Consider the following 21,844-nt stretch of genomic DNA (forward strand, 5'->3'; position numbering starts at 1 on the left):
GTGCCAGTGCAATCTAGAAAAATAAAAATAGGCTCAGTGACGACATCGTAAACTTCAAACAAGTCCTGCACGGACCTGTGGGATTTTTGCAAGCCTGGTTTGATAATTATTATTTGGCTTCTTGAAATTAAGATTTTTGACAATGCGTGTTTAATTTTTCAGTTTCATGTAAAGCGAACTACAATTCACGGCACTGAAAACTGCATGCTTCGTATAATCATATAATAACCTTCGGTTTGTTCCGCAGGAACGGGTCAGGGCTGGACTGAATTGTATCTACGAGTCACGTGGTGTTCTAGTGTGGTCTAGAACTTGTCTGGTCTGATCACAACAACATCCAGCCTGCTGCCGTGCGTGTGTTGTGGTGTCGATTTGCGTCACGCCGGTTTAGTACCCCCAGGGAAGGTTAGACTGGCGACTGGGCTTGAAGTGGTACCTAGTGGAAGTGTTTGTAATACATGTACATGTATTGTGTGTTTCCACGTATCAGTAATTACCGTTCCCTTGACCCCTCTCCCATGGTGTCCTTTTTTTGGGGGGGGGGATTCTTTTACTTGTTAAACTAGACCCAAAGGTTGGGGATAAGCTCTTTTCAGTGCAAATAAAATTAACTGTGCCGCTGGTCAGGGTCGGGATTGGGCCCATCACTCTGAAACTCTCGTGCCCTGCAGTGGGAGCTACGGAGGGGAAAAATTAATGCATACTTTTCATGACAAGAACTGAATGTCCATATCTGCAAAAACTAGAAAGGGGAATATTCCCAATTGCCAGATTCATATTCAATCAGAGGGAGTTCCTCCATTGCCACTCAAAGCTGTTTGGAGTTGCGCAACGCGAAGCGGCGGGGGGAGTCCTGAAGACAAGTCCCTTCAGCCTGCCTGCCTCGAACTCTGCAACTCGGGACCCTAGCTAGTCCACTGATCAGTGCTCGACCCCGGAGGTGACCGCGTCACTTAGAAAACCGCTCGAAGACGCTTGTAAAAACCAACAAGCCGGCTTGATTTATCAGTCCAAGTACAAAATATTAATGTTATTTCACCAAAAATACATTCTGAAATTTTAAAGCATTTGGTCGCTAAAACCTCTCCACAGTTCTTAGTTTGGATTTTTTAACTCTCAGATCCGCACAATTGGATGTAATGAAGTGCTAATTATACTGAAACTTTAGTACGTTTTGTGCTGCTGGAGTGGGGGTCAAGCCTCCTGTTTACTGCCATTTACCTACGTCTAAAGCTTGGAAGATCCCCCCAAAAGCATTTAGCATGTTGGGGTCTCATTTTCGGTGTACGGTTATGGACAAAACAGAGGGACAAAAATTATTCTACCAACGGCGACAACTGAGTATCCCCCTTCGCGAAAAAAATCCTGAATTCCCCGCAGAAAAACCTGACTCCTCCCGTAATTTTTGACGCACTGGCAGCATTAACCAAGGAGGGATATTTACTCATTATTTCTGTAAAGTACCCTTTCCATCTGGGTGGCCCTTTTTTCACCACCGCCTTGTCCTTTACAGTGCAGTGCACAGTGCCAACTTCGGAATTTTTGGCGTCATTCAGAGTAAAGCCTATTTTGTCCGATATGCCCCACTCACGATGAACAGCGTCGGCATAAAAGATATGCTGAGCCCCCTTCTCCCGCACTTTTTGATTTTGCAGTGGGTGATAGGCGAAATAACATCAAACCATATCACACGGATGCTGATTGCAGTGCTCCCTTTTCTAGTACATGTACACTGAACATTCCCCCATCAAAATGGCATTGCTACGTATAAAACATTCAGAACGACCTGTACAAAAGTCTATGTTTTGCACACTAACGGAGCTCCGGCCGGCTCCACAAGCCGTGGACGGGAATGTGCCACCAACATGTAGATGTACATGTACATGTATGTACATGTATACATGTACATGTACATGTACATGTATGTCCGCAGCGGACTGAAGGATACATTCATCGCGGGACAGCAATACTTTTGTACTGGACACACATGTACATGTACACGTAGGTTTAAGGTGCAGGTTGATCATCCCAGTGGCGCACCCTGGATTGAAGGGGGGGGGGGCTCTGAGTCGAACCCCCCCCAAACAAGCGCACACGCAAATAACTAATGATACTCAAACCCCCTACTGGGGCTGGGATGAATGGCTTCATCAGAGCTAGGTCCAATTTAAAATGTAGGTTTATATTCTTTCTTCGTTTACAGAAAGTTGAAAAAAATATTTAAAAATTGACGACAGGGGCCGGGTCTCGAGTTCCCTCAGCACCCAAGCCGCGCCACTGAATTGCACAGAACAGAATTATTTTAATGCGCACATTCCTCAGTGATGAATATGTGGGTAAGTAGGCCACCATCAGCCCTTTGATCTGACGGGAAATCCGAACATGACACTGACGGATCTTGATAGAATCTATGATATGACTATACCTTCAGTAGTCTCAGAGATCCGGATCGATACACCGGTTCCACTTCTGCTGAAATACAAAAGACAAATGATATTTGGGTCATCCAGGTCTCGCCAATAGATATCATTCCTGATCACTCTGTAACTTTCTGTAATGTGGGGGCACTGTAAAATCCGTCCAATTTATTTAGTTATGAATGACAATCAACCAAGGCACTGGAGATCGGAGGAATTACAATGTACATGTACGATCAATCAATCATAACGGTGTAGTACTGTGAACCAAGGAATAACTTGTAGCCATCATTGTCCTTTGGGTGTAGGCTTGATGGCTTGGTCGTGGTTCGTATGAGGAGATCCTTACATGTACTTTCCTTGTTACCGAATATCAATAACCAACAACTGTCCCATATTCGAAACCAAATTCTACCATATACGAAAAAAATGTCACAGCGATGCCCTTCACAGCCTTCGGAACCTCGTTCAGTAAATCGATCAGTTTATCCGTCAATATGTTATTTCCAGCCAATCGATAACGGGGATTATTTCCAATTAAACTTTTATTTTTTCTGTCCATTTTGTTCAAGGTGATGAACAGCAACAAAAGCATGGGGTCTATAGAGTTTACGTTAAATGTTATACATGTAGAAAAAATACAAGCCCCCTCTGAATTAACACACGTAACAATGTTCAGTGTCTTAGTTCATTTTGTAAGGCTTTGTGTCTCTGTAGTCAGAATATAAAACTACATATTCCAGAAATAGCGTATCATCTCCCTCCCCAACTCGCTAAGCTGGGTTACATGTGTCAACTGGAGAAGTCCTCATCGATCTTGTTCGATGTCGGCACGCCACCGTTACTTGCGTTGAATCTCCCCTCCCAGTATGTCTTTGTATATCCGGGTCAAAATCCTATGGTTCCCGGAGATAAACTGATAGATGGACGCAGATTTTCCTGAATTCAATCGAAATAGTTTTGAATTGGATTAGGTTTCTATGCAGTTTATATTTCAGTTGTATTGTAGGCCTAATGGGGTCAGTCGTCTTCTCTGCAATGTATAGATGCTGAACCAGTGATGGAACGTGAGAGGAAAGATGGACAGAAAGGCTTGCCGCCTTCTTTCCCGCCATGAATTTGGAGGAAAAATATAGTGTCGTTTCATGCTGAGGAAAGCTCTTTAACAGGCCCGTTAAGAAAATGAAGCCAAGACCTCAAGACAGTCTTCCTTGCAATATTGCATTTTCTTCTGTCCTGTATCTTAAAACATATGGATGCAGGGCTCCCTCACAGTCCTCGTGTGGGCATGGCAGTTGACAGTTTGGTCTGAATATACAACAAAAAACTCATTTGCCGCTAATGAACTGTACCAGCGGGAGTTTTATAGGACAGAAAACACACTTTTTCAGTGATCAAAGCATTGTATGTGAGACCTCTTCCCCAGCGCTCGGTCCAAACCAATCTAAACCTCTGATCACGTCAAATCGTCCTTGCCCTTAATGATGATGACGTAGTGCTCAGCGGGCAGCCTGGACGGTGGTACAGAATAATACGGAAGAGGGGCAATGTGCTTGCCGCTGGGTTTGACACCGGTGAGGTTTTTCTTTTGATTGCCCATCTTCCCGCGGATATGGATCGCTGTGCGAGCGATCTGGTATGAAGAGATTGAAAGTGTGGCAAGTGAATGGTGACGAAAATTGAAACAGCAGATGACATCATCGCCACTGCACTCATGTCCATGACGGAAAACAACATCAATTTGCATACTTATTTGTTTTAAATAAATAAATAACTGAATTGTCCACTTGATAAAGTGATTCTTATCTAATCAATTGCCAATTACCAGAATCTGTCATCCACCTTATGAATCGATCAGAGTAATCACTCTCATCAGTCATTCAACAAAGTAATACAACAAACCTCTCAACATATTTCAACTGCAACTCTTCTTTGTTTTAACTAATATTTTATTACAGCGGCAACGCCTGACCACAGGCCATCAATACAATACTCTGATCTGAAGCAAAACGGCAATGGAATTTGAAAAAAAATGAAAAAAAAAAGGCAATATATCAAGGATTTTCCTCTACTGTCAAAAGCAAGCTGGTGAATCGTGCATAGTAATTTCCGTACTGGGAGCTACAAATTCACAGCTCACATACAAGAGGAAGTCGGGGACAATGGAGATACATTTCAGCCATAGAAACACAAATAATTGTTTCACTTAAGTATTATGCTCTGATAGAAAGGTCACAGGAAAAAAAAAGTGTCCCTCCCCTTTTGCAAATGGGCCTCGGGAGAAACGGTAAAATTGGAACAATACCCCGAAAAAGGTTTAAAATGTGACCCCAAACCTCCAACGCAGGTTGTACTTCTTTCTAGACCTGTCTAGTGCCCTTAATAGGAAAATGCAGAGGTTGTGTGCATTCCACAGTTTACATCTGTCTGGCAGTGGAATTAGTAGGGTTACATTTTGGGGGAGGGGCACCCAAGGATGCACAAACTTTTCTAAGTGGCACCAAAAGCAAATGGACAGCAGGTTGTCCATGGCTTGTGTTCATTTCAAGACTTGAAATGAAGGGGGGATGGACAGAATGGGGTACGTGCCACTACCCCTAATTGTCACCCGGTCTAAGCAGAAGATGTAATAGCTCAAATCTCCTAGCCGATAAATAAGCATGATTCAGGTGGATCTACTTCAATTAATATTACAAATTTAAAATCATCATGATAAAAGAGCTGCACCAATATTGAAATTCAAATAGTAAGTACATATAAGCAAGAACAAGACATTGCCACAACATACATATTATGCTACATATAATATTCATTTGTTTTATCTTGCAAAAACCTTGAAGTATATAAATACAAGAATGACTTTAAACACTGTGTAGGTCGGTGACTAAATTGAAGAAGTCTCATGCCAAAACATACAAATACCTTGAATTTAATGAGACTGATTTCAGAACAATTCAAGTCCTGAAACCTGAATAATTTTTCAATTATATGTAATAAATGAGCATTATTTATTTTGAAAATTATTCCTGCCACAAATTCACAAATCCAACCAGAGTACAATTACAACAATGTCCATTGCAATGCAAAAAATTAAAGGCAGAGTCAAATTCAACCCAGAGAGATTTGCTTTCAAACATTAAATATCTTCACAAATATTCATCTGAATGAGTCCTCTGCAGGAATCTTCACAATCATATTTACATAACTGTACAATATATACACACAGTTGATAACACTTGGAGAAGTGATTTTGGTCAATTTTTCGGGGGGGGGGACACAATGCTGCGATTGCTACGATTGTGTAATGCCAGCTGCAATGCTTGTGTCTGCCATTACTTTTGCACTGATGCCGAGACTTATCATTCGATATGTAATGCAATGCTAAGGTGTGTTACAGTGTTGCTCAAATATTTACACAAGTAAGCTTCTTTTACCTCAACACTGAAAACTCCCCCAAACTGGGGGCACCACCTGCTTTCCTAACCATATCAATCCACAACGGACCAAAAGACAAAACCAAATAAAAAAGCAAGAACGAAAAACAAAAGCAAAGAAAAGAAACCAACTGAAGAAAGAAAGAGAGAAAAAAAATAATAATAAAGCTCAAAAAACAACAACAAACAACTCTGGAAACCAGGTCCCCTGGCCTGTGCAGACAAGCAGCACTGAAACCACTAGTTGTTATGACCCAGGCCCAATTTCACGGAGCTGCTAAGCACATGACTGTATGCTAACAGAAGCTCTACGTATTTCATGGAGACCTTAAGCAGTAAGCACAGCAGACGGCATGCTTACCTTGGAGGTCAAATCTACTTCACTTAACAATGTAACAATGGGCATCTTTATAAACGTGTGCATGCGTATAAGCAAACCCATGCCAAGCAACTCCATTAACCCTAACTCCCTAGGGTGTGTGCAAAATCATATTAACATTGGAGGATTCAGGAATGTTAGGGTTAAACATTGTTAATGGTCGGCAAAATTAAAGCAGCTCTGTGAAATTGGGCCCTGTTAAAGCAGCAGTGCCTGGTAAAGATTTAAAAAGATCAGGTGTCACATGGGCTTTTGCAGTCACAAAGTTAGATGCCTTTGTGAATTTCTAACGAGCGGATTTCTCCAGCATACTACATACACACAAGTGAAAAACCGAAAGTGATATTTCGTTCTTGTTTTTTACGTCCAGATTATTCTGATTATTTCTGATGATGACACCAAAGACTCCTCAAAAGCACCCTAGGCACTGCAGCTCGCAAGCCTGAAGAAACTTGTAGAGAGGAGACGATGAGAAGTACTTACTATACAGTTTTAGAGGTGAGAAGAAAACCCCAGAGGAATATTCTGGGTAAAAACCCACAGAGTCAGGTTGGGACTGAAAACCCAATCCACAAGTGAGCCGGGAATCGAACCCAGTCCCAGATTGCAGAGGTGGAAGGCGAGGAGAGAACCACGACGCCAACCTGACTCCACAGATTTTGAATAAACCTTACATTTACCTTTCACAAAGCACACTATGACTCTTTATTTGGATGAAAATACCTTTATAAACAGCTGCTTGTTACAGATATTACATACTGCTAATTACATAATGGGCTTAAATGTTACATACCGGGTACAAAGCACCTTCTCATATTTTTTGTGCAGTGGAACTTTTCATGCAAATAACTAGTACTAACTGTCAGCAATTGTTTGTAGTAATTCAAACTCATTACAGTTCTAGAATTTCTGGAATAAGACAAATGTACAAACAATTATTTGCATTAAAATCACAATTTTACAGTCATTCTAAATCAGAAAACAGGACTTCAAATGTAGAATAGCAGTGAGTGATTTCAAAATCTGCAAAACACTTCAAGTTGTCCTTTGAAACCAGGATTTTGAGGTGAGTAGCTGAATTTTGATACCAGCACCAGGACTTTAGGTCCTGCATAACTGATTGAGCAAACCTGAATCGGTGATGCCAAAATTGGCTTTTTTCATGAGAAGTGGTCAGCCAGTGTCCTTTACTTAAAGATTATTCCACAAGAGATTCCTGAAATTGTGATGCAAAGTTGATTGGCTCAAATCCTTTCCCCTCCACCCTCCCCTCTGGAAATTTCTGATCTTAACAAAATCCCTGTCAAATCTAGTATTTAAGGATAACAAAAAGAAACTGACCCACAAATGAGTAATCACCTTTAAAGAACGTTACTACACAAAGCATCTCATTCCTATGACTGTAATAGGTTAATGTATCACTAATGGATGAGCGAGGAAGCGACTGTTTCACTTCCTAAGTGACTTCACCTCAAGTGTTTCTTCTGATCCATGTGCACTTAGCAGGCAAAAACCCCCTTACTTATTTTCGGTGGAACAGTTTTCTACTTAATGCCTAGCAGGGATGTGACAGGTCTTTCCGGTTTGATGTCAATTCATCTAGAACACAAGCAGTAAAAACATAAAAAGGGGAAAAATAAGCACCAAGCTTTTTCACTTGATATACGAGCACCTTGAGGATACAATTCTCTCTGTGAAACGGCAAATCACTAAGAGATCCACCAAAGGACTGTGCAGACAGGAAGTACTCCCATACACAGCGTTTCCATATTGAAAAAAAAGTGCCATTTGAGCAATCACATATGCATGTCAAAGTCAGTGATGAAGACTTTCTGTTTCCCCTTCTGTTAAAAACCTAAAAAAAAAAGGAAAGAAAGAAAATATTTTGAACCACTGATAGGTCAAGCATAATTAGGCCAATTCTCAATAATTCAACTGAATATACAGCAAGGTGTTTGTAGGACTGTATTCGCCAGAATGAAGACTGGTCTGTTGAAACATTTCTGCCAAAAATGAGCACGAAGCCTGAAATCTTGAGTTCAGACAGCTTGAAAAGCTATCAAATAGTCATTTGAACACAGGACTTGACTTGCAGCAAACATTATGTACATGAGTAAGCCTTCTCCTGGCTCTTGTAAACCATCAACAGTTCTGGCACAGAGCCCACACAGCAAGTATTCTACTGTAGCTAAAGGTATCTGGGTTCCCCCTATTCTCAGCTTCATAGTGGTGTCAGTCCCAATCATTCACCTTGACTTCTACACTGCCTCCACAGCTGTTGGAACTGTAGCAGCTGGTAAAGTTAGCCAGGGACTCTGTATATGAATGTACATGTACCAAACAAAGTGAAACAGAACAACCCCCTCCCCCAAAATGCCAACGAATCCAAGTGTGAAATTTACACATTTAGACCATTTTGCTTATTGTTGGATCAACACTGACATGTTCAAATTAGAACAAGTAGATGTCAAATCAAGAATCCTGCTGAGAAACAGAGTAAAATTACCAAACAGTCACATAAATAACAACAGTGCATGCCCGTTCAGACGAAATTAAAACTCCGAACAGGGCAGCTTGTGTGACCACAATATACGGCAAAAGAGTAAGAGCAGATTACATGTATATTTGGGCACTTGCTATGTCCAATTTCATCCTGGAGGGGCCCATTCCAAGTGAACAAGATCTTTACATTGTTTTTCTGGACTGGAGTTGAGAGAAGGGCTGGTGCACCTCTTGGTCTTCATGATTTCAAGGAATTTTAACATTTACATATATGCACTTGGCGTGTGTATCAAAGTTAACTTGTGAAAGTTGCCAGTTTGAATTGTCTCACACACAGCCAAGACCAAAATCTTTGCTGGGAGGCCAAATCTATCTCCAAATCCAAGGCAGTTCTGGTTTTCAGTCAAATTTCCATTTAGTAAATGGATGCTGGCTCCTACATTACCAAATCACTGGGTATCAGCCTCTCTGAATATGAACCAGTAAGTACAGGCAACAAAGACAGCACAAAACAGATTTCCTGTACATTTAGCAAAGTCTTCTTGTCTCAGGCAGGAAAAAAGTTTACATCTTTAAGATTAATTTCATTTCAGGGTAGATACAGCAGTGCCAACTATAACACACGGTATTTTAAATACAAAAGTAAGTCTAAGGTACATTCAAAATCCGATGCGTTTGCTCTAGTTGTCATACGTCGGTGCACTGATCAGGACCGTGTTTGTTCCCCTTGACTGGTTTCCCGCTCTTGTTGCTCCCACTACCCCCTTTGGATCGACTGTGGCTGTCCCCTAGCTCCGGTTCCCGCAGCAGCATCTGGTTGATGGGCGGGGCCGTTGCTATGGTGAGGTCAGGGCCTGATGGGATAGCAATGTCTGGCATGATCTCGCTGAGCATAGGAACCACCTGGGCAGTGGCTGCCACCTGGAAAAAGCAAAAAAAAAATAAGGACAAACAGCAAGTTATTAGGATTTGCTGACAAATCATATATTACTGTTGCCCAATGAATTATGTAACATGGCGAATTGAAAACAAGTGTAGACAACTGGAAAATAATTGGTAGATATACCACTACATTAGTTTATCTCTTAAATATGTACATGTAACACTATTTTAGTGAGCAATGCGGTTTAAATAAGAGGCAGGCATGGTAAATGTTTGAACTTTCAGTTCTGAAATTAAGTTTCCCTGAACGTTATATGAGCACACTGACCAGTCAAACAGACACCTTTTCCCTTTATGTACCTTCTTAAAATACCATTGGTACCTCTCCAAGTGTTTGGTGACAGGTGTACTCTGTAGTACACAAAATTATATCATGTTCCAAAATGATAACTGTACAATGGATTACAAGGACAGCATAACATGTGGGCACAGGTGACAGATTTTTTCCCAGGGAGGAGGGGGAAAAGCTTGGAGGGCGGATACAAAGCATTCAACAGGTGCATATCAACAAACCATCAACAGTGATGGGGTCAATTCTGAAGCATTTTCCAGAAAAATAGAAGTCATTCATCTTATCTATTTGACTTTCTTTTTTTCCTTTTGTATTATTCAAACTATTTCCCGAGGCAGGAGCATGGCCTCCCTTGCGCACCTGAAAACACTTAAATAGACCAATTGCACCCACTAGGTCACGTGACCTAGAGTGGGTATCAAACATCAACAAACATGACATCCTGTCATAGCAAAGTGAATTTTAAGTGTTGTTTACCAAAAAATAAAGTCTGTTTTTGGTATAGTACTGAGCACATCTGTTGCCTGAGTACTGAACCCACCATCAGCTTCATTTTGGGTAAATCACACTTTTGACACACTGTGCCATGGGGGATGCCATGTTTGATGTTTTATACCCACTACAGGTCATGTGACTTAGTGGGCACAATCGGTCTATTGTATACAATGTAGGTATGACTAAAATATCTCTTAAAAAACAATGAAATCACGCTTGGAGAGACTTTGATAAATAAGGTTAGAAGGATTATTATAGGAAATCTAAACCAACAACTCCCTGCTGACAAACATGCACTTGAGCCACAAAACCAGTCATAACCAGCCAGACTGTATAGGCTAGCTAGCCTGGCTGCTAACTCAGTCTGTGGCTTTGTGGTGCTATAATTTGTCTGGTGATGTGTAAAATTTGTGAATGACAAAGACTTTAGGGAAGACATCTCTATGTTCTCACATTTTATACCAGTAACTAATATCATTCACCCCCCCAAAAAAAACTGCCCTTGAGAAATGGAGTCCTAAATCAGTATGCAAACCCAATCCACATCAGGTGTTTCCTCCATGCTTTTTTTCTGTTGCCTTCCTGAATGTGATTTCCTTGTTTGTAATACCTGTGAATTGCCCTTTAGCCTCATTTTTTTCCATGAATGTGAATAAAGGCAGGTTCACACTGGAGGTGAATGCAAAAGCAAAGAAAATTTGACGTAATGAACAATTTGCAGCAAAATTTTGCTTGAGCTGAGAATGTGTTCAACTTTTGCAAATTCGCAAATGTGATTATTTGGTCTAACATTACAAATTCGTATTCGTGTTTGCTTTTGCGCAAAGTATGAACCAGCATTAAAGGTGTCTGAGGCCCACATATTTTTCTATTTCTTGTTTGTTTTGCTTTCAAATTTTTTGCAACAGAGTTAAAACAACAACAACAACAACACACTTTTACTTCCGAACAACTTTATATATATACATTAACAAGGTGGTTATAAAAAGGCAAAATCTACTTGAGAAAGGAAATCTGTTAATTGGCACTTTGTATGACAGAAGTACATGTACATCAGCATTAATGTTGGATTCAATCACACTGTCGTCATTATTCATACATGACTGTGCAAAAGTATTCAAATGACTCCCCTCACTATGAAAGATGTAGCAGACTGGCAGAGCATTCCTGTGTATGGAAAAAGGTGAATCCTATCGTCGACCATGGAGCTATAACCCGAACAGTCCTCGGTCCTCCAACAGGTGAAGGATTGAGGACTGTTAGGGTTAAAACCATGCACTGACTCAGTTGGTTTCAACTATCAATAACATTTGATAAATATGTTTGTGTGTACGAAAAATACAGGTGCATTGAATTATAAAGTGCTGGCTTACAGAGATGGTTTACTTTCAGAAGAGAAAATTAGAACAAGGAAACAAACATCCCCTTGCTGGAGGATCAACACCATTCATCAGACTCCATTTGTGATTTCCAATGATAGATGAAGTGTTTTTTTTTCTTTTCTCTCCTCTCTTGGCTGGCTAATGGCAGATACATGTACCTATGTAGCACAGAGAGGAATGACCTCTTCTTGCAAAAGTAAAGTACTGGTACGTGGAATGCAGCTGAGGCTAGGAGAAGAAAGCAGTAAGGGAGAGCCCTCAGAGTAAAGGAGTAGGAACAGAAACATTATTGGACAATTGGTGCTGGCAACCTGTTGACGATTCAGGGTTAGTGATAACATTTGCGTATGAAGCCTTAAAACGAAAATGAAACAAAAGGAAAAAATACCAAAATAGTTTTAAAAAAACACACAAGTCAGAAACTTGAGCAAATTTTCGTCCCCCCCCGTGAAGATGTTGAGGAATCATGGTAAAAAGTAAAATCTAAGTCTGTATGTGAGAAAATCTGACTGTGGACTCATATCAAATCAAAATGCTCATTACAAATGATAACTGAATTCACATATACATGTATGGATCCTGTTATACAGATCAACAACTCTTTCTTGAAAAATGCATCGGGTGGGGCGTTACAACATGAAATACATTACAGGCAGTGACATTACTCCCAAAGATTCCTAAAAAATGATATAGAGCGAAAATTGCTTCTGGGCATAAGAGAGTTGAAGTGACGCTTTTCATTAGGAGGGAATTAAGCGATTCACAATTGAGAATTATGAATTCATTCAGAATCAGGTTTGGTATACCACAGCCTGTGTAACAATCCTGGAGAATGCCCATTTTGTGACAGGAATGAAATCAAATGCTGATGCCAGCTGCCTTTTAAATACGCTTGCGACATCACATATCAAACACCAGGTTTAAATTGGATCCTTGGCGTAAGTTGGATTTGACCAATTGATTGGGTTTTTGAACTGTTATCAAACAACTCAGTTATTCTTAACATTTATCAGTGGCACCTTTCTTTAAACAAAATTGTTACTATGGTGTAGCGGGGGGAGGACACTGCACAGAGGACTACTTCCTTTACTTGGGATCTGTGCTGCCTTGAGCTCCTCTGCACAGACTTTGGAGAAGAGAGATTAGTAATGCAATATACTATGACCAATCCCCTTCAGATAATAATGAGGTCCCTAAACATAACTGCTCTGACCACTAACCCACCTTCAGCTTATGCCTCTGACTCACACTGACACTGCTTTCAAATTTGTAAAACTGAGGACGTTTCAGCATCCTTTTTGGGGGGAGGGGGGTGAAGGTGTCTTTTGGGTTCAGTGACCTTGCATGGCAATTTGCTGTTCAGTGGTGCACCCAGGATGTAGTGGGAGGTCTTTCACCAGAATTTAATGCCCCACCCCCAAAATAGCTCATGATGCTAAACCTACATGTGTATATTGCATCTTGGAGTCTCAGATCCCCCCCCCAAAAAAAAAACGGGAAGGGGGACCCTCCACCCCCTTTCCTCAAGGTCCTCCCACCACTATTGTTGTTGACATCTGTGCGCACATGCAATGCTCCCCTACCAGGCCATCAATATAGCCCCCCACGTATGTTTCAGAAAGAAATTATTAACTGCGCATGTCCCCTTTTTAGGGTCATTTGCATGCATAATGAGGGCCATGGGAATTCTTGCCTGGCAAACAGCTGCTTCATTTCACTTATTTTCACTTTTTGGAAATAAAAATTCCTGTCCAAAATATTTTCATGGTGTTTTGGGAAATAAAATTGAGAAATAGTACCAGGCTGGTCAAAACTCGTGAATTTTGTGAAAAATTCTCTTCGTAAGCGGTAGTTTGTTTACGTTACAGTTAATTTATCATCTTAGCAACCACTTTGAGGCTAAATTTCATATTTATGTAGCATTTCTTTTCATGATTCTGTAGTGTTTTATTCGGTTCAAGCCTTCTAGAGCACATACAAAGAGTTTCAATGCGATGATTTGCTAACTTTGTGCAAACGAAGTCTTCACATCGAGAAGGCTCAATAGAGGATTGGCAAGTTGCTAAGGACATTTCCCTATGGTTCACGAGGGTCCGGTCAAGTAACCGCCGCGCATGGTCGAAGTCGTTAATTTCCACACGTTGAATGGGGGTGAAACATAAATGTCCCAGAGTGAGCTCCACTACCAGCACTGAGCTCAGGGAAGCTTGTTTACTCCTAACACAAGAGTTGCTGGTTATTCCATTGTTCTGATCTAGTGATTAGGTGATCAGAAGAGCTCAGTCTGGGCCCCACCTTGGGAACCGATCATTCAGCAAGGTTTTCAAAGAACAAGACTATCTGTGAGTAAACACTGTCAGCCACAGGAAATATTCCACGATTACATACATTTCACCAGTATAAAGTTTCCTTTAGGCTGTAGAACCACAGCTGTTGATATGTGCACGGGTCACTGTTTTGAAAGTTAGGCTGTGCTACGGTAGAAACTTTCACATCTGGGCTTCCTTTCATGGGGCTGCACAGTGTTAAACAAGGCCAAGCAACTTTTTGTACTTGCTCAAACATGAGTTGAAAACCAGTCTCAAGCCATATGTTCTGCATGGCACTTAGATCAGAGACTCATTTTGGTCAACCAAATTTTCCTGCATTTAGCATTTGGCCCCTGATCTAACCTTTCGCCAACCCCATAAGTCCTTTCCTTCATTGGTGACTGCAATGGACGACAGCAACACCTGCCCTGGGCTAGTGTGGTACCATAGCAGACTGACACATTGACAAAAAAACACTGCTTGCATCTGGTTTTTGGTGTCTCCCGTCTCCTCATTTATACACAAATGTTCATAAGCATGCTTATTCCCACATAATCTTCAATATCCATTAGGCTGTCAACAGTGATGATGCCGGGCTTGTTTATCATAAACGTAAACACTGAAACAAGTTTCCCCCCAAAAAAACATGAGGAGAAAAGAGAAAATTGCTACAAAACTGTGAAAGCAATTTTGAGGAGATAGTGGTGGCGGTAACCACAAAGGCCGGAGTGGAAAATGGGCTGTGAGTGAAAAAACTTGGGACGATGGACGGAATTGAATTAGGAAAGAGGAAAAGTTTTTTTCATCTACTGCTGGAGGAATATTGAGGAACTTATAAAAATGCATTTACTTGGGTCTGGGATTTCATAAATTGTGACTTTGCACATCAGGATCCCCTATGAATTACTGGAGTTTTTAACTACCACAAACACCAAGTCCAGAGGGAGAAAATGGAAATCCTTCCAAACGAAATCAATACAGCTATTTCAATCAGAGTCAAACTCAGACTCGGTTTGTCAGCTGGGAGGCTCACCGGGTTTCCACTGCCGGCTTTAATCCCAGCCACTTTCATTTCCTTTGAAGCCGGCGTTATTTACAGCGAGACCTTTCGGCAGAGACAAGGTGCTGAGAGGGAGCCATTCCTTGATGAATGTAGCGCCTGCCTCTCCCGGCAGCCCGGACTCGCTGCCCAAATAACTCTTCCCCTAGCTGACTGTGTATTTATTTCAACACCAGCCCTCGTATTGTTGCAACCATTTCAAAACAATCTGCCGGGAGAAGATGGAACTGTAATGAATTGATATTTAATGCTGCCAAAACGGTGTGCGATTGCAAACTCCCGTTATCACAGTGAAGAAAAAGCCCTGGTCCCAGTGTGTCTTTCTCGTCACTGACATTTTGCAACCTTGCAGACTGAGAGTCTGGACTTAAAGTATGGTGATGAAGATAGATGGCCAGCACCTAATGACTTTGTCCACTGAACGCCCTTCCTCTTTGTTTCTGTTTGCTGCTGTCAGACATGAATGTTAAAATCTAGTCCGAGACATTTCTGTTGTACCATTACTAGTTGCCAACATTAACCCAATTAATGTAATCTTGGCCAACCCCAAACATTTAACAAAATGTGTAACAAACATACTGTCAGCTAAACACTGGCAGTGACCAATGTGGCTTTCTGCCTGATGGGATGAGATGTCGGTACCTGCCTTTTGAATGCTGGGGCCAGCTGATCATGCAGGTCCTTTTCATGTATTCCCGCAGAATTTATGATGTCACTCTGCAGTCAACCAGATGCTCCCACGGTTACCACTTCATGCTGTGTGAAGTGTACTACCATCAGTGTGCACACACCGTTTAACTGTTCTTTCAACTGTTTTCGATTGTTTGTGAAAATTTAGGATGTCACAATGCTCTCGGTGAGTACGGTTGACTTTTGTAGGGGGACCATTTCTGCCTTTTAGGGAAGCTTCTAAGCATGATTCTTTGTCCAGGACATGTGCCTGACTTAGGAAGGTCATGTCACACTTTGGCAGGTTAAATCTCGGCAGTAAATCTCCACCCTCCCATCTACTCATCATGTACACCTGTCCACTGTGGCAACTCAGCCATCCCAAGCCCCTAGCTTCTTGTTAGGTTTGTGGCTGTCCACCTATCTGCAGCCTGCAGTTCAGATAAAAACCAGAGGGCCCCATCTAGGCCACTTGTTTGTGGATGTCAACTGATTGCCACTAGCCTCCAAGACCCATTTGCCATAGTGGTCATTGGTCATTTGGATTAAATTTATTAAAAAAATCCTCCCGCCCTATTCCAACTTGCCATCTATACAGTGCAATGAAATGTACAATGTAAAAACATGCAATGTTACTCAGCAGTAACATGCAGTGTTAAAGAAACATGTACATGTAGGTATAGCCTTCAACTACTACGGGAGTAGTACATGTACATGTATGTATTTTGAAGTTGAGGCACACATGTAGTCTTGAGTGGATGGCACACGTAGAACAGTACACATGCCTAAAAACGATGAAGTCACATATGACAGCCTCTCCGCCAGCAAACAAATGGGACAGATAGTTGAGCCCTGCACATTACCAAGTAAGATTAAAATTTGAGAAAGGCTTGATCATTCCTCTGTAACTGCCCGTTTCCACTGTCATGATCAGGACCTTCGTTTATATTCAAAACCAAAATAGGGGTAGGTAAGAAGAACTTATATAACCAAAAAATAAAAATGTCATTTCTGCCCGTATTTGGAGCCTAACTGCTGTCTCGAAGTATACATCCCAATTAACGAAACAGCAAACCAGACATGTATGCAATCAAGGATGAGTGAGCACTTGTCAAACACTCCTTTCTCTGACATCCAAGGATTCAATTTAAGGAGTAGATCGTACGAGGAACCTACATGTTACACTCAAAATTAACTGATCGGCAATTCGATTTCATTTGGATGCATCAATGCAAGTACTGAACCACTGGAGAGTGATTAAACAAACTGCCTGCTGTGTCTGAATATCAGAAATGAAATCTGACATCCTTGTAATAAAACCAGGGTATATGTGCATTACTAAAATAAAGGATGTTCTGAACACTGCAAACATGAAATGCCTGTACTTCGAGCATATGATAACTGACTGGCGGGTCAACAACCATCTGAGGTCTGACAACTTTCACGGCAAGTTCCGCCGTATGCGGTTAGGTTGTCCTGTTTACTGTGTCTCAAATTCATGTGCATACACAGAGGAATGTGGCATGGGAGATTTCACTTTCACCTGCAATAAAATACACAGGGACTGGTCGCAGTAGGCCTCAGATTATCATCCTGCCATCGGATGTCATGTGCACACCATTGCTAATCAACACAGCTTTTCAAATGACATGCATAGGTACTGCTCCATTCTGGCAAAGTGACAGCCCTTCATGTTTTAGGGCACAGGTGCACAAGAGGTAGAGCAGAGATCTTGGTTGCTACTGACAGGACGTGAACACACTGGGCCATCGAGAATGCAAAACTTGTGCACAAAACAATGGAAGGCAGCTGTACCAGTAGCATAAGTATTTTGCTTTGGGAGACAAGAACTCTGATCCCAGAACACTACAGCAGAACATGGGTACAACCCTTGGGCACACCTGCACGCATTAAAGGGTCTGTGCAAGGCCATTTTTTTGACAGAATGCATGAAAATTCACCTGTGCCTCATTTAATTTGAGTTTCAAATTTTGTTTTGCTATTTTAAAGGGAATTTGGTGCCTTTCATATTTTCTGCTGTTAGAACTGATAGTGTAGTAGCCAATGGATCAATCCATCACCAACTGATCATACATGTACTTGACCAATAATGTATCACCAACTGATAGTGCATCACAAATTGGCCCATATTTCAGCAAACTCTCTAATCAATATTTCCATATTCATGAGCAAAACTGTGATGTCATCACAACAAGAAAACTTCAACGTTGCATTGATTTGGGTCCAAAAAGCCTGGCCTAATGTCCTAGTTTTGGTGATTCATTTTTGTGTGAGTACATGGCAATAAACTAATGAGTAACCCTATCTCATAAATTTTTCATTGACGAAATTTTAGGTTCATAATTTTAATAGAAAAATCTACAAAGTGAAAAATGTCTTCCCTGATTGACATCATAGCGACAACGCCCTCCGTTGTCCAAAAAAGCATGGATAATTTTAATTGCTTTTACAATTGCACTTTTCAACTTGACCCAAAAGAGGTGTCAGCAGTTTTTAAAGAAGGGAAACTTCATCACTTGGTCTATTCTAAGACAGGGAAGGGAACTACATGTAGCATACGTCACACCATACACCAAGAACAACTGCAAATACATAATGCAGGCCTGGTTAGGTGTCCACAGAATGAAGATAGCTGGTCTTCAAAAACCAGCATCTCAACTCCCCAGACAGATGTAAATGTACCATACAGACAGGACAGGAGGGCACAGTAGGGCATAGCCATGACTTACATACATGTACATGTAAGTGCAATGTTAGTACACTGCCCCTACTCTCATTGACAGAAGAGTTATTGCTCTCGCATTCATTCAAGGACAACACTTTAGGTGAAGCTCACGTACGCACATCCTTCCAAACCCCTCCCCCTAAAAGCAACTGATCACGTTCCTTCAATTTCCTCTCCCCGCCAGTATAGTACAAGTACATTTTCAAGTGGTTCTAAAACAATCATTCAACCGTAATAAGATGGGTATGCCATGAAATCTGACCTGCAAATGTGACTGATGATGGTATGTGCATGTAGTATTACATCTATAACTAATCAGCAAAGACCCTCCCTCACAAACTTACATTCCAGCCATTTTGAAGCAGCATTCAAAACCACATGTTCAAGCTCTGACTGGAACCAGTGAAACTGAAGTCTAAGCCAAATCCACTCATTTTGAAAATGCTTTAAGTAAATGTACGTGTATGGTACCCTCATTGAAGAGGTCTGTTGCTCATCACTCAGTTCAACGTTGAATCTGAGGATTTTTAGTCTCTTCAAACCTTTATTTCAAGCAGAAGTTGCCCTAGATGCAAGGTTTTTCTACATGCATTAGAGTCAATTTGCCTTTGTGATCTCAACAATCTGTCTCTATGTATTGAGGCTTGACTTTGCATGTCTCAAACAAATGCTGTGGCTCTCAACACTTAGTAAAAAAATAATATTAAACTGAGAAAAACACATTCAAAGGATGCTACAGTCACGATGCCAGGAGAAGGATTTAGCACATCTCAGTCAGGAGACAGGATTTCAGACAGAGCGTGGTGAATGGCTTGCGTCTTATCTTTGTGCAGATAGCTAAAAGGGGATGCACTGGAGTGGAAAGTTTTGGGATAGGGGTGTGGCTAAGTTGATGTGGAGTTGTGGGAGGGATCCACACACCAGTACATACATACATACATACATACATGTATACATACATGCTTTCCTAATGGTGTTCTGTAGACCACTGGCTCCATGTTAAAGTGAACATGTAAACAAAGTGTGGCATCATCAATATCATACATGGGCCTGTTATTTTCTGTATTATAATAAGGCTTAACTATTCCCTTTTTCACAGTATAATGTATCAAATTGTCATGCTGCAGTCTCTATATCTATTGTGAACTTGGAGGGTCACAACAGCTCTTTACAACACTCAAAACTGTCATAGCTGCTTCCTTGTTCTCAATGTTGTATAGCTGTTATTCAAAGCTGGCTTTTGATAATATCTAAACATGCTCCAAAGCAAAGCTCTGTGGAAAAGATTGTCAAATCATTGTACAATATTAAGGCTATTCTTATATTATGATGACCGAGACATGTACCTTAATTAGTAATATTGTTACACCCTTCTACCAGCATCAGAACTCTGTGAATGGAAATAAGTCTGACCACTTAAAAAAAAAAATACTACCAATGTGAGAAAGACAGGAACCTCCCTCATATTGGTCCCTATATCGGTGCTCTCTGCTTTACATGTCTCAAGTCTTCTTCAGATAAATGTTGGTGGGACAAACTGTTCTGTGATGGTGGGAATAAAAAATGAGTAAGGACAATCCTGGGGATATCTGTTGTGAATTCCAGATAAATGTTCACTTCCTGACATTCCTAGTTTTGAGATATTTTTGTGACGCATTTTTCAGGGAGTTCCTGATCTGAAGTTGTTTTGAAGCTTATTCAAATGTGACCAAGTACAAGGAAAAAGGCACAATTTTGATTTGATGTTGAACACGTATCCTTCATAAAGCACACCTGTGTGAACAATATTTGAGGGATAGATGGTGCCAACATGGTATTGTGAACAGGTGATGCACATGGTGAACAAGCATGTACAGAATGTATGTATTGGTACGATGCCCTGCAGACACGTATTCTTCTATTCATGTATGCTGTGTATCGTACTGTGATCCAGTAGCAAGTGCCTACAAGAACAGGGCTGAAGGATGGCAGGTGTTGTACTGTAATTCACAGCAGTGGGTGGTACTGAAGTTAGTTCAAGAATTCCTTCCACTTAAATTATACAATGGTCAACCTGCTCATGTCTGGAAGTGGGTGCAGGCAGGGGATTTTAAGTGTCTGCATTCACCGGCCATGCATGTGTAACATACAATCTTTGAACACTCCACGAAAGTCAACCTGTCTTTACAGCGCAAAAGTGAAAGTCACCCTACATGTACAGGTACAGTGCAAGAGTGGTCATGAAAACCGACTGCCATAGACAGCCTTGTTGTAGTTTTTGTATTTTTCACGAGTGAAGTACAAGTAACTGCCAAATATAAGCTGATGACTGACTGGGCAGGAATCTAAATGTGTCTTTACGAAAACACATTTTTTTTCGATCTGATCAGGTATGTAGTACTGCAGATAAAGACCTCTGCAGAGTGCACCTTTGTGGTCAAGTTATGTGACAGACAAGATTACAAATGCCTCAACATGAATATTAGTCCTATTCTAAATTTTCTACCTACATGTACATGTATGTACTTTAACTGGTCACAACTGTACTTGTTTTCAATTTTAACGGATGTGTACTTTCTTAGTCTTTGGAGACTGCACCTGTAGGCTTGCGTCATGTAACAGTGATGATCACTGATGTAACGATGACGTCATTGTCACGCAACCTAAATGCCATCTATAAATATCCTTGTCGGAAAGCATGCACTCTCTGACCAACATTTGGCATGCAATAGTGGAGCTATATCAGGCCACGTAGGAAATAATAAATATTTAGAAATTAATAATAAATTGCATGACGATGCCACTGTGACATTCATTTTTAGCATTTTCTGGTCTTGTAGTATCAACCTACAGGTAGCCATTTTGGTGATGATCGAATGCTGTCTGCTACCCGTATGTGAATCAGAATATCAACTTGTTTCGGACGTCGTCATGGCATTGCTGAATTCCTCATGCACATCCACTTGATGAATCAAAGGTGTTTGTTGTAAAATGAAATTTGGAAATGTATCTTGTTCTGTTCGAGATACAGAATGAAAACAATGGTAACTTATAAGAAAACTGAAAAAAATAAAAGCCGTAACTATCATGTGATGACATCATCTTGATGTACGTACATGTAGGTACATGTACACCCTGAGATCAGGGTTGATATTTGTGCAAAGTGTGAAGTTAACATGTTGTCTAAGGTGTGAATGGCCACTTAAACTTAAAGCTGAAAACAGCTTGCCAAAAGCTG

General features: G+C 41.0%; 1 protein-coding gene across 2 annotated transcripts in view; it reads right to left on the reverse strand.

Annotated features, from left to right (window-relative positions):
- Window positions 1-4,345: 4,345 nt before the first annotated feature.
- Window positions 4,346-21,844, reverse strand: part of LOC147800658 (BTB/POZ domain-containing protein 7-like) — a 51,682-nt gene continuing 34,183 nt past the window's right edge. For both annotated transcript variants that reach the window (XM_087140243.1, XM_087140206.1), the window contains exon 8: window positions 4,346-9,653. In XM_087140243.1, coding sequence (XP_086996369.1) covers window positions 9,420-9,653 — 234 coding nt within the window. In that variant the 3' untranslated portion in view covers window positions 4,346-9,419. The remainder of the gene's footprint in view (window positions 9,654-21,844) is intronic.

The sequence above is a fragment of the Acanthaster planci genome, linkage group LG01 (assembly GCF_054643075.1).
Source record: "Acanthaster planci isolate LZ-2023a linkage group LG01, COTS_SCS, whole genome shotgun sequence".
NCBI classification, from domain to species: Eukaryota; Metazoa; Echinodermata; class Asteroidea; order Valvatida; family Acanthasteridae; genus Acanthaster; species Acanthaster planci.